General features: G+C 48.5%; 2 protein-coding genes across 2 annotated transcripts; one reads left to right on the forward strand and one right to left on the reverse strand.

Annotated features, from left to right (window-relative positions):
- Positions 1-4815: 4815 nt before the first annotated feature.
- Positions 4816-7483, reverse strand: LOC4343147 (uncharacterized). Its single transcript, XM_015790920.2, has one exon. It carries the CDS (start codon positions 7393-7395, stop codon positions 5065-5067), a length of 2331 nt encoding a protein of 776 aa, XP_015646406.1. The 5' UTR covers positions 7396-7483; the 3' UTR covers positions 4816-5064.
- A 4704-nt stretch (positions 7484-12187) lies between these two features.
- Positions 12188-14199, forward strand: LOC107275504 (uncharacterized). The gene has a single exon (XM_015790487.3). It carries the CDS (start codon positions 12229-12231, stop codon positions 14140-14142), a length of 1914 nt encoding a protein of 637 aa, XP_015645973.1. The 5' UTR covers positions 12188-12228; the 3' UTR covers positions 14143-14199.
- Positions 14200-14416: the final 217 nt, after the last annotated feature.

Here is a 14416-nt window from a genome sequence, read left to right on the forward strand (position 1 = left end):
AGCAGATAGATGTTCATTTTTGAGCTTACAGCAAATATATTTGTTGCAGATTGCTATGGCGAGAGGATATCTACAGTTACTCCTTTTTTTTTTTTTGCCGGTATCAGTTAAAAAAAATATCTGGGTAAAGCAGGGATGTTCTCTTGGGAGATTTGAGAAATCCTGACAGCACCATGGTTTTTTCCCCTTTTTTTTAAGTTATGCTTGCTTTGCTATAGCAGATTTGTAGTAGCAAAAAATCTGGAAGATGGCTAAGTATAGTGCTCTACGGTAGCTCAACAGTACAGCAGTGAGCCCTTCATCATGTTTGATAATATAATGCTAAGCATGCTCCTGCTTGTGTAGCAGAAACTACAGGTGTTCTTGGTGAGGTATTAATTATGTCCCGTTCTTTTCTCCAACAAGAGTTTAATGAAGATTAAGATTTTCGTGGCACGTTTTTCAAACCGCTAGACGGTGCTTTTCGTGCAAAAATTTTCTATATGAAAGTTGCTCTAAAATATCATATTAATCTATTTTTTTACGTTTGTAATAATTAAAACTCAATCAATCATACGTTAATACCATCTTGTTTTATGTCAAAAACTTAATCTTTATATTCATCTTCATTTTTAGGAGAAAAAAACCTCACCTAAAACTTGCGTGTGTTTGTTTGTCTAAAGAAGAAAATATTAGAACATGGTGTGGAGTTCCTAACGTGTATATGGTATTATCTGAATCACGCTTCAAACCTGAAAGTTGGTTGTGATGGAATTTGAATCACTGAATTATAGAATCTACCCTGAAAAGCACACAAGAAAAATGGATCATGTCATTGCTCTGTTTGTTTCCTAGGTTGCTTAAAAGTACACGACAGTATGAACGTGAAAAATACCTTTAGTAACTAATACCTCACAGATTTATGAACTTGTGATGGCTTTCATATGTAAACAACGATTGATACTCAAATTATTGTTTTCAAATAAAGACCCTTATTTGTCATTTATTTATGAAGTAAACTTCAGTTGTTTAGGAGAAATTTATCGCTTTTGTAACTATAATTCTCATTAGAGATGGAAATGAAGCAACAATCCAGTATTTTTATTTTTGAAACAACATATATGAAAACACGCATTGCACGTGCATGACTACTGGTAATCAAATAAAAACCGAAATTCTGCCGTTTGGTATGTTCGATCTTGGAGGCAAATTTATTTAAATTTCATCATCACGATTATTGCCTGGAATTTTGGATGGATTTGAAGCAAAATAGTATACAAATACTCTTAAACATATAATTTTTCTCCCCCCCCACCCCACACACCACACACAATTAAATATTTTCAAAATTCATTTTAATTTATTTTAGTCACTTTTTCAATGGTTTTTTTCTTTAATATTAGCTTTTAAACCGCCAATAGGTGAAACATAAAAATTACCATTGCCTCGTTATTATTATACTCCTATTTTTTTTGGCTTATTATGAGCCGAAGCCAACCAATACCGCCGTGCTCCAGCCATCGCCGCGCCGCCGCCGGTCTCCAACTCCGGTGCACATCCTACTACTCTCCCCCTCCGTTTCCACCTAATCCGGTATTACTTGGTCTCTTTCTCTTCCATCCATTGTTCAACGCCGCCGCTACCATCGCCGCCGACGCCGTGGCCCGTGGGGGCGCGAACCCGGACTGGGAAGCCGGCGGGATGTTGCGCAATGCCCCCAGCCCCCCAACCCTGACGCTCTCCCATGTAGCCTTCCCCTCGATTCGGTCTCGGCTTAGCATCGGAGACCTCGCACCCCTACTGATTATGCTATGCACTAGTTCCTTCCTTCTCTCGTACAGTAGATAAAATTCCGAGTAAATTGCATCTTGGGCTATTTTTTCTTACCTGTGTTGTAACTTGGACCAGTGAAAAAGTAAACTTTTCACTTTGGACCGGGTATGTTTACACAAAGTTTCAATTTAGACTCTCTTCTTCTTCCTCCAGCTCCCTTTCTTCCTCTCTTTTCTTTGTACAGCTCAAGGTCTCTTTCTCGATCAGGTGTAGTGCATGAAAAGGCAAGAAGCAAAACCCTTCACAGGGTAGCCACCCGCCAAAGTTGATTTCGAGCTCAAATGCAGGCGGCACTACGAAGGCGGAGCTTGAGCGCTGCAAAACTTGTTGAAGCTCGAGCGACATGTGGAAATTTAGCGCAGGCGTGCAGCATAACATGTAGCACTAGCGGAGGTCGAGCATGAGCTTGAGCGTGGCTATCTGCTACTTGACTTAGTTCTTATCGTCAGTTCAGAAAGTAGCAGCAACTGTCTGTCATTGCCGGCCAGCTTCTTCGTATGCTAGTTGCTACCAGTAGGAATACTTGTTGTGCACCCTCCGCTGTCCTTGAAATTAAGCCACAAGCACTAGGTAGTCGATGATTGAAAATGCAAACTACCCTTTGAATTCTTTGGAAGACTTTACAGATTGAAGGGGAGAGAGGGGGAAGAGAGTTGGAGGAAGAAGAAGGGAGTCCAAATTGAAACATCATGTAAAGATATCTGGCCCAAAGTGAAAAGTTTGGCTTTAACCTAGTCCAAATTGTAACAATGGTAATCAAAGGTGGCTCAAGGTGCAATTCACTCTAAAATTCCCCTTCTGTCAGTAATAACATCTCAGGCATGAGCATAAATGCATAATCCCATTCTCTCTGTTGAATTTGGCATATTTTAAAGTTACTACAATATTGTCTCTGGTACCGAACTACTACCGATAATGTTGGAAAAACAATTACGGCGATTTTATCATTATTGTATTGAACTAGTGGTGTGTGGCAGCTTCTGCCTGGAATGCCCAGTTTCTTCAGAATTCAGATAACTAATTACTTCTTTAGTGCCAACTTTCTTACCCTCAAATTGAATTGATTTTTTATGTTTGGTTAATTGTAGATAGTGCTTCAGTTTGGAAAAGGTGAGGAGATTAAAATTTGTGGAGGTCACTTGGCACAAGTGCTGCTTTTCACTCTTCAGTCACTGAAGACTGAAGAATGAAGTACCCCTGTACAATGTAAAGGTATTGCTGGTATTAGAACATGGGATGATAGTCATCTTTTTTTTTTCAGGAATAAGCAACAGATTTGGGCATCATTGCATTGAGACGGACAAACGGTTTATGAAACATCAGGCACACCATATGTGCTGAGCACAGAGGTCAAAAACGACTGGAAAAAAGTTTGTTAGTTCCTGGATGCAGAATGCGTTGTGATCCTACTGCTGAATATCATACTTCATTGAATTTGAAACTTGCGAAACTCAAAGTTTCGTGGGGGCCAGTTTGAGTTATCATTGCTTTGTAGCTAATATATCCTCTAACGTATGACGTATTGGTGGCTTCATGTGAACAGCTAACTGCAGCCTTGGAAGCATAGCCTAATGGGCTTCATTGAGGGTGTGGTGTACTGGTGTTATTCCGTTACTGATTCTGACCCAGTAATCCTACCAAATTGGGGATGGCATGTTCTGTGGCTACAGAGGTTAGGCAAACTCACTGTCATGAGACTTTCTGTTTCTTGGTAATACAGGAAAGGATGAATCATGAATAAGTATATAATGAAATTCGGCATGGATGCTCCCCTTTACCAGAAATATCTTATTTATAATCCCTTCTCTTTCGTTTTTAATTTTATATCTTTGGATTACTTCAGTACACACGAATCTGCTCGTGCTAATTGGTACTGATAATGTTGGAAAACCGTGACTCTAATTGGTGTTCATGTTCTGCCTGAGATTTTTTCAGTTAATAACTTTGTTCTATCTACTTTGTTACCCTCAGATTGCATTTATGTTTCTTTAATTGTAGGTAGTACTTCAGTTTGCAAGAGATGATGATACTAAATTTGGTGGAAGTCACTTGGCAGTTGGCACAAGTGCTGCTGGCAAGAGACAGGAGGCTGACTGGAGATTGGCAGGTACCCTTGTACAATGTAAAGTCACCCATCCACAGGAACCCTGTGCATCTATGATCCAAGATCCAACACTTCCGCAGAAGTGGAGATTGGGATTCAGGAGATGAGACCTGGAGGCCTACTGAGTTCACAAAATGATGGCACAGTGAATGGTCCGGCATTGTCATATCTTCAGCTTGACATTAACAAGTTTTGCAGAGATAGCTGTCTCTTGTTGCATTGGAACCTGCGAAATTGTTGTAAATTGTTGAGGATGATAGATGTCTTCGTTTCAGTATTTCAGTAGATGCAAATATAATGTAAGATGTAATTGTAAGTGTTGATCCTGGTACCTGACATAAGTTAGGGGAACTACAGCTCTGTTTTGCAGCTGCTAGTGTGGTCGTTGTGTTATAAGTGACATTTGCAGTGCAAATAAAAGGATGTGATTCGAATATTTGTTCTATATTCCCAGAAGTCAGAATCATATCACATATCACCACTAAGGTCAAGATGGTCTTGTGATGAGTGATTGTGAGCCTTTTGTTGCATGTAATCACTTCAGTCAATAATTCAGTAAGAATGGTGCATGCTTATAAACATTGCTCATGGTGAATCTGAAACTGCTGTTTCCGGAGCCTGTTGTCAATTCTTGAAGGATTATTTCATTATATCCATGTTATGCAAAACCTGAAGGATCACAACATGCTGGCTATATCCATACTGACAACATTAGGTGTTGTCAGAACAACACCGGAGTTATAACTGAATGTTTACTTGGGATATTTGGGATATTTATGACTCCACTCATAAAGAATCAGCACTTCACTGAATCTGAAAGAAAGAACTTCATTGAATGTGCACCACTCAAGATGTTTGGCAGATCAATGCAGTATATTGATTTTGAATAGGGAATATAATGATTGAAAAGGGAGTATATTCATTACTTACAATAATGTTACTTACATTGAGTTCAATCAATAAACAAATAACTCATCTATGCATAGATTAGTCAATAAACTAAGGAACATCTATCTACTCTGCCTCTAGTCTACAGATTACACCAGAATATCAACAAATCTCGCCTTTGCGCTACTGATTACAGCTCTTCTTAGAAAGACAATGTCAATGCCAGTGTTCTTGGTGGCTTGCTATCTCCAGGATGCTAACTAATCTGCAAGATCGAAGAGCTCGTCCATGGAGAAGTCGCAGCTCGCGCCATCGGTGCTGAAGTCGACATAGCTGAGCACCTCGTCAATGCTCTCCGGGAAATCCGAATCACACCACGCCGGCGCCTCCTCGCCATCCATGGAGGAGGAGGAGTACTTCTGCTTGTCCATGAGTTTCACCGCCGCTGCTGCACCACCTCCGGTGTCAGCTTGCTCCAGTGGCAGGACGATCGGTTCGGCGTGATCACCGAACACCGTGTCGATCAGCGCGCCGGAGGAGGAGCTCTGATCGGCGCCATCAGCATCCATCAGCAGAGGATCGTGCTGTGGCGGAGACCCCGGCTGCTCGAACATGGCGGTCTCTGACACGCCACCGTCGTTGTCAGCGTGGGCGCCGGCGGTGAAGTCGACGTAGCTGAGCGCCTCATCAATGTTCTCCGGAAAATCGAAATCACACCACGCCGGCGCCGCCTCGCCGTCCATGGCGTCGGCCTGCTCTGGTGGCAGAACGATCAAGTCGGCGAGATCGCGGAACACCGGGTCGATCACGCCGTAGGAGCCCTGATTGGCGCAATCTGCTGCAAGCGGCGGAACGGGCTGGTCGAACAGGGCCTCGGTAGTCTCTGCTCCGCCTCCGGCGCCAGCTTGCTCTGATGGCAGGACGATCATGTCACCGTAGGAGCTCTGATGATCGGCACAATCAGCATTGCCAGGAGGGAGATCCACCACTGCCGCGGGAGCGAGCGGAGGCCCTTGCTGCTCGAACAGGGCGGCCTCTGACATGGGAGTCCAGGGCGTGGCGCGTTCCATGCCGCTGTCGTGGGCGCCGGCGGTGAAGTCAATGCCGCTGTCGAAATCACACAACGCCATGGAGTAGTTCTGGTTCACCACCGCTGCAGTAGTCTCTGCGGTGTCTCCGGCATCAGCTTGCTCACGGATCATGTCGGGGAGATCATGGAACACCGGCTCGATCACGCCGGAGAAGCTCTGATCGGCGGATTCAGTGCAATCAGCATCGCCAGGAGGGAGATCCACGGCGCTCGGCTGCTCGAACATGGCGATCTCTGACACGGGACGCCATGGCGCGGCGCGTCCCACACTGCCGTCATTGTTGTCGTGGGCACCGGCGGTGAAGTTCATGTAGCTGAGCACCTCATCAGTGCTCTCTGGAAAATCGAAATCACACCACGCCGGCGCTGCCTCGCCGTCCATGGAGGAGGAGTATTTCAGCTTGTCCGTGAGGCTCACCATTGCTGTGGTAGTCTCTGCTCCGCCTCCGGTGTCAGCTTGCTCTGGTGGCAGCACGGTCATGTCGGGGAGATCACGGAACGCCGGGTCGATCACGCCAGAGCAGCTCTGATGATCGGCGCAATCAGCATTGCCAGGAGGGAGATCCACCATTGCCACGGGCGCGAGCGGAGGCTCCTGCTGCGCGAGCACAGGTGGCAGGACCATCAGGTCAGCAAGATCGCGGAACGCCGGATCGATGACACCGTAGGAGCTCTGATCGTCGCCATCTGCTGCTAGCGGAAGAACGGGCTGCTCGGTCATGGCGTCCGTGAGGTTCACCACCGCTGCTGTAGTCTCTGCAGTGTCTCCGGCATCAGCTTGCTCTGGCATCATGTCGGGGAGATCGTGGAACACAGGCTCGATCACGCCGGAGAAGCTCTGATCGGCGGATTCGGCGCAATCCACGGCGCTCGACTGCTGCACGAACAGGGCGGTCTCTGCCACGGCGCGCCGGGGCGCGGCGCGTTCTCCACCGTCGACGTCGTCGTCGTGGACGCGGGCGCCCAGGCGTTCCGGCTCCCGCTTGCGCTTCTTGCCGTGGCCGCTGAACCGGACGCGGTAAAGCCGGATCGGCGACGAGGCGAGGTCAGCGGGCGCCGTGATGGCGTACTCGTGCATCACCCACCCCGAGCTGCCCCTCTCCCCCTCGGCGAAGAAGCTCAGCATGTACTTCCGCCACTCGATCTCCAATTCCCCGCCGACTTCGCCGCCGCCGCCGTCGCCGGGGACGCGCAGCCTCTCGCCGTCGATGCACACCCGCTGCCCCTGCCAGAACCCCCCACCCTCGACGGTACGCTTCTGCCGCTTCCCCCTGACGTTCTTGGCGCGCGCCTCGGCGAAGAAGAAGGCCTCGTCGCCGCCCCGGCCGTGAGCGGCGAGGAGCATCCATGGCGGCGCGCCGAGGGGATCCGCCTCGTGGATGACGCCGTGGAGCGGGATGGGCTGCTTCCGGAGGCGCCGGAGCAGGTAGCGGGAGACGAGCTCGTCGTCGGCGGGGTCGAACCTGACGCCCGGCGGAAGCCCATCCGCGGCCGCCGCCATAGCCGCCTCGATCGCGCGAATTCTAGGGTTTTGTGGGGGGGAATTCTAGGGTTTGGGGGGGAAAGGAAGGGAGGAGGCGAGGAGAGGCGGAAGCGTGTGCAACGGTGCTGTGGATTTGAATTTATCGGATGGGGGGATGACGTCAGCGTGACGCGAGGCCAGCGTGTTTCTCACGCGCGCGTGTTACCCCCTCCCGCGCGAGCGACGGTTGAGGGGATTTGAGTCTGGGTTGCGGATTTTTTGTGTTCTTCTTCTGGAAGTTTGATGAAATCTGTGCGATTTGGTTTTGGAATTGGAACTTGTTTTGATTAGTTTCTAAAATCGAAGCAGTGGTTTGAACTATCGCTGCTGCTGATAAGCTCCGTACAGCCTGCACTTCTGAAAATAGTAGTAATACATTGGGGCAATTCAATTGGAGGGATGACAAGAGTGTTGCTAGTACTTATGTAGACAGTCAAATTGCAGGAGAAAAAGTATATACTATTGCTGAAGACTTTTAAAGAACATCTCTTGAAGAATAGGTTTGTCAGTGTCCTTCTGCTGTTTTTACCAAGTCCTGAACTTATGGAGATTTTGTCCATGTTCTGAACTTTCTGAAGGATACCGAAAGTAGAATTAGGGTAATTGAAGAAGAGGGGGGACAGAGTATTGTCTGAAGTACTTCTGATCTCAACCACTCAGAGTCATCAGCATTCCGAGAAGTTCAGAGACATTTCTGTCTTTCTGTAATGAAGTGAAGTCTGCAGGGATTGTAAGTTTTTAACGAAGAGAAGTTCAGAGACATTTCTGAATTCGACTAGAGATTTGAACTACCGCTGATGCTATGCTTCGGTGCACCTTGCAAGTACCAATTCCTTAACTTCTGAAGATTTTATCCTATCCAAGTCCTCAACTTCGGTAATTATATTGGGATAATTCAATGGAAGGGGAAAAACAGAGTATCGCTGAAGATTTTTACAGAGCATCTCTCGAAGAATAGCCTTGTTCTCAATATTGTCAGTGTCCTTCTGCTATTTTTACCCTTGTCAGGACCAAAAAGTTAAGAGATGGAAATCATTCCGAGTCATCAGAATTCAAAGAAGTTCAGAAATGGAATGAAGCCTTCAGACTTGTATCGGTTCGGCGATTTCAATTCAAGGACATCAGAATTCAGAGAAGTTCAAAGAAGGCTTCTTGACGACGACGACGACAACAACAACAACAAAAAACTTATGTTCCTTATCATATTTTCAGCTATAAGCATTTTATATGTTAATGTAGGGCCTGTTTACTTTGATGTCATTTTCAACCTTAACAAATTTTGGTAAAGTTGCCAAAAAAATAGCTACATTTAGTTGCTACCAAATTTTTATAACTATATAAGAAATCCTGCCAAAATTTTGGTATAGTTACCAAAATTTTGGCATTGCCAAATTTTAGTAAGGTTTTTTTAGCATCAAAGTGAAGAGGTCCGTAATATAAATAATACTACCTCATATGTCATTCCTATTGCGCAACTATATCCTTTTGTGCTTTACAACAGGAAACTTTTCTGTACACCAAAAATACAATCTGCTGTTTATTTGCAAAAGCTATATTGATACACTATTGCAGGTCAGACAAGATCAGCAAGGTGTCGTCTGATCCAAAGGGCCAACAGATTCTTCCATCTTCCTAGAGGGTGTTGATTTGGTTTCATTGCGTGGATCAAGTTGCCCACAATTCTAGAATGAGATTGTAGCCAAATGGGCAGCCCGGCCCGGCCAAGCCTGGGCACGACCAGTCCCGAGCCCCTTTTCTACGTACACACTTTTTAAACTACTAAACGATGTATTTTTTTTTAAAAAAAATCTATACTAAAGTTGCTTTAAAAAATCATATTAATACATTTTTCAAAAAAATAGCTAATACTCAATTAATTATGCGCTAACGAGTCACTCCATTTTTAATGCGTGAGAGATTAGTTCCCAACACTACCAACCGAACACAGCCCTAGAACTCTTTTCTTCTCGCGACACATACCCCTCTGCCCCCTTTCTAACTCCTGCCACCTGCGCCTCAACAACGTAGGCCGGCACCAGCAAGCGTCCTTTGGAAAGGGTGATATTTGGAGGATTTTCTATGTGAATGGAGAACGATTTTGAGGGGAAAAAAATGGACTATGATCTTTCGACGGATTTGGAACTTCAAATCTTGTAGAATTTTCAACCAATAGATACAACCCATTTTGAATCAAATAAAAAAGGACAAACATGTAAAAAAATCATAAATCTAGAGACAACAGTTGTAAAATCTAATTTTGGTGCACTGTAACTATGTTTAACTGCAAGTTGAATATACGTGAACACGAATCTTGATACAAGATCCTACAAAAGAAAAATTGAAAGACAGGAGCCTAAAGATCCGTCGCAAGTGAAATAGCAAAACTGAAAAGAAAATCTTTTCTCCAAAAGGAAGGCTAAGTGCATATGATGAAAATGGTCTCGAATACTTAAGGTTTTTTCAAAAATTTATTGTTCCATTGAGCGAAGATTTTTTTTAATAAGAAAGAGAGAGCTTTATTAATCATAAATAATATTCTTGCAAACACGTTGGAGTTGCTGATCTTGTCTGACTTGCAATAGTGTGTCAAGATAGTTTTTGCAAATAAACAGCTGATTGTATTTTTAATGTAAATAGAGGTTTTCTGTTGGGCAATAGGAATGACATATGAGGTAGTATTATATTGCATTAACATATCAAACCCTTATAGCTGAAATATGATAAGGAACATGAGAAAAGTGAGCACTAATAGACTCTGCCCTTCATTTCATCTGGTATGTGTAAAGTGCCCATGAGGCCATCAGAATCGAAATCTCTAAACCGGTGAAATGCATGCAGATTTCACTCCGTTACAGAAAGGGGCAATTGCGCTTTTGACCCTGTTTTAGAACCTAACTAACTACCAATTTGACCCTACTTTTTCAAGTTTGCTTATTTGACCCTCATTTTCAAAACTGAAGATCAGATCTGATCCCCTTCCATTAAATCAACGTAACGGTGTTAACTTAAACAAGAAATGACGTTTGTGCCCTTCTTATTCACACGTTTGTGTCGTCTTCCTCCTTGTTCGGAACAAGAAAGACCGCGTCTCTGTCCTCTTCGAAGCGAGAAGGAGCATCGCCACCGCAACTCGTCCTCCGCGTCCAGATCGAGGAACAGCGCAGCCGCCGCCGCCACCGTCGAGCCATCGCCAGATCCGCCTCATCGCCATCGAACCGTCGCCGGATCCGCCACATCACCGCCGCCGGAACTTCCTCCGCACGCCGCCGCAGCTTCCTCCGCCGAGCTCCCGCACGTCGCCTCTCCCTCCCTCCACGAGGTGGCGCCGGCCAGGATCCGCTCGCTCCGTGCCCCTCCGCCGTCGATCCCTCCCATCATGAGGTGGCGCCGCCGCGGATTTACTCCCTCCATGCCCCTCCGCCGCCGTCGCCGCTCTATCCCCCCACGAGGCTGCACCGGCGTGGATCCGCTCCCTCCGAGCCCCTCCGCCGCCGCCGCTACCGTCCCCCACGAGCCGGCACGGCCGGTCGTCCCCTCCGTGCGCCGCCGCCGCTTCCTCTCTCCACGAGCCGGTGCCGGCACGGACCCGCTCTTTCCGCGTCCCTCCGCTGCCGACGCCCGTCGCGGCCCCCTCGCAGCCCCCTCGTCGACGCCGGCCGAGCGCCCCCTTGCCGACGCCCACCGCCGCCCCTTCGGAGCTCCTCCAAGCGCACTCTGAGCGCCGCCGCCGTCCCCTCAGATGAGCTCCTCCACCGCCCCGTCAGATCACCGCCGCCGCAGGAGCAGATCGCCGCCGACTCACGATTCGAACGAGAGAGAGAGAGTGTCACATGAGAGAGATGGATAGGGTTTCTGAGGGTATTTTGGGCATTAGGAATATTAGTAGCATTTTCTTTTCTTTTCTTTTATTCAACCCTAACGGAGTAGTGGAAAGGGGGGGTCAGACGGCAGCTTCGTTTTCAAAAAGGAGGGTCAAATAAGCAAACTTCAAAAAGTATGGTTAAATTGGCAGTTACAGTTCAAAACAGGGTCAAATAAGAAATTGTCCCTTACAAAATGTCTCTGAACTTCTCTGAATTCTTATGACTCTGAATGGTTTTCATTTCTGAACTTTTTAGTCCTGAGAAGGGTAAAAATAGCGGGACATTGACAATGTTGAGAGCAAGGCTATTCTCGTCAGATCTATCACATCATCACGACATATATTTGAAACTGAATGAAAACACACGCTCAAAATATTACGAGACCTTTGTAATCGCTATCTCATTTCTAGTAAGAGAAATGGGAGTCCTAGTTAAAAAAAAACACACGCTCAAAATCAAACTTATTCTTCAAGAGATGCTCTGTTAAAATCTCCAGGAATACTCTGTTTTTTCTCCTGTAATTTGACTGTCTTTAGAAGTTCAATTATCCAAATTCACTTTCAGAAGATCAGAACAGGGACAAAATCCTTCAGAAGTTGAGAAACATGTACCAAATCTTCAGAAGTTCAGGACTAAGTACTTGCAGGGCGCATGGAGCATAGCATCAGCGATAGTTGAAACCTCTGCTCGAATTTTAGAAACTTTCTTCCAAAACCAAATCGCTCAAATTTTATCAAACTGAGCCCTGAAGTTGCTCGCGCGGCAGAGGAGAAGGCGCGCGCGTGAGAAAAACGCTGGCCTCGCGTCGCGCTGACGTCACCCCATCTGATAAATTCAAATCCAGCCCCGTTACACACGCTTCCGCCTCTCCTCGCCTCCTTCCCTCCTTTTCCCCCCAAACCCTAGAATTCACCCCCAAAACCCTAGAATTCGAGCGATCGAGGCGGCTATGGCGGCGGCGGCGGATGGGCTTCCGCCGGGCGTCAGGTTCGACCCCGCCGACGACGAGCTCGTCTCCCGCTACCTGCTCCGGCGCCTCCGGAAGCAGCCCATCCCGCTCCACGGCGTCATCCACGAGGCGGATCCCCTCGGCGCGCCGCCATGGATGCTCCTCGCCGATCACGGCCGGGGCGGCGACGAGGCCTTCTTCTTCGCCGAGGCGCGCGCCAAGAACGTCAAGGGGAAGCGGCAGAAGCGTACCGTCGAGGGTGGGGGGTTCTGGCAGGGGCAGCGGGTTTGCGTCGACGGTGAGAGGCTGAGCGTCCCAGGCGGCGACGGCGGCGGCGAAGTCGGCGGCGGGTTGGAGATCGAGTGGCGGAAGTACATGCTGAGCTTCTTCGCCGAGGGGGAGAGGGGCAGCTCGGGGTGGGTGATGCACGAGTACGCCATCACGGCGCCCGATGATCTCGCCTCGTGGCCGATCCGGCTTTACCGCGTCCGTTTCAGCGGCCACGGCAAGAAGCGCAAGCGGGAGCCGGAACGCCTGGGCGCCCGCGTCCATGACGACGACGTCGACGGTGGACAACGCGCCGCGCCCCGGCGCGCCGTGACAGAGACCGCCCTGTTCGTGCAGCCGAGCGCCGTGGATTGCGCCGAATCCGCTGGTCAGAGCTTCTCCGGCGCGATCGAGCCTGTGTTCCACGATCTCCCCGACATGATGCCGGAGCAAGCTGATGCCGGAGACACTACAGAGACTACCGCAGCGGTGGTGAACCTCACGGACGCCATGTCCGAGCAGCCCGTTCTTCCGCTAGCAGCAGATGGCGACGATCAGAGCTCCTACGGTGTCATCGATCCGGCGTTCCGCGATCTTGCTGACCTGATCGTCTTGCCACCTGAGCCAGATGACGGTGGCATGGAACGCGCCACGCCCTGCACTCCCATGTCAGAGACCGCCCTGTTCGAGCAGCAAGGGCCTCCTGGCAATGCTGATTGCGCCGATCATCAGAGCTCCTACGGTGTCATCGATCCGGCGTTCTGTGAGCAAGCCGACGCCGGAGAGGCAGAGACCACCGTATCCGCAGCAGTGGTGAACCAGAACTACTCCATGGCGTTGTGTGATTTCAATTTTCCGGAGGTACTCAGCTACGTCGACTTCACCGCCGGCATGGAGCCCTCCTGGCAACAGCGCTGGCCTCCCATGTCAGAGAGCGCCCCGTTCGAGCAGCAGGAGCCTCCGCTCGCGCCCGTGGCAATGGTGGATCTCCCTCCTGGCAATGCCGATTGCGCCGATCATCAGAGCTGCTCTGGCGTGATCGACCCGGCGTTCCGTGATCTCCCCGACATGACCGTCCTGCCACCAGAGCAAGCTGACACCGGAGGCGGAGCAGAGACTACCACAGCAATGGTGAGCCTCACGGACAAGCTGAAATACTCCTCCTCCATGGACGGCGAGGCAGCGCAGGCGTGGTGTGATTTCGATTTTCCAGAGAGCACTGATGAGGCGCTCAGCTACATCGACTTCACTGCCGGCGCCCACACTGACAACGACGGTGGCGTGTCAGAGACCGCCATGTTCGAGCAGCTGGGGTCTCCGCCACAGCACGATCCTCTGCCGATGGATGCTGATGGCGCCGATCAGAGCTCCTCCGGCCCGTTGATCGACACGGTGTTCCGTGATCACGCCGAACCGATCGTCCTGCCACTAGAGCAAGCTGACACCGGAGGTGGTGCAGCAGCGGCGGTGAACCTCATGGACAAGCAGAAGTATTCCTCCTCCATGGACGGCGAGGCGGTGCCGGCGTGGTGTGATTCGGATTTCCCGGAGAGCATTGACGAGGTGCTCAGCTACATCGACGTCAGCACCGATGACACGAGCTGCATCGACTTCTCCATGGACGACCTCTTCGATCTTGCAGACTAGCTAGCATCCTGGAGATAGCTAGCCACCAAGAACACTGGCATTGACATTGTCTTTCTAAGAAGAGCTGTAATCTGTAGTGCAGAGGCGATATTTGTTGATATTCTTGTGTAGTATGTAGGGCAGAGTAGATAGATGTCCCTTAGTTTATTGACTAATCTATGCAAAGATGAGTTATTTGTTGATTGGTTGGATTCAATGTAAGTAACATTATTGTAACGATATTCCCTGTTCAATAAATATATTCCCAATTCTATTCATTGATCTGTCAGACTTC

Source organism: Oryza sativa, chromosome 7 (assembly GCF_034140825.1).
Source record: "Oryza sativa Japonica Group chromosome 7, ASM3414082v1".
Lineage (NCBI taxonomy): Eukaryota > Viridiplantae > Streptophyta > Magnoliopsida > Poales > Poaceae > Oryza > Oryza sativa.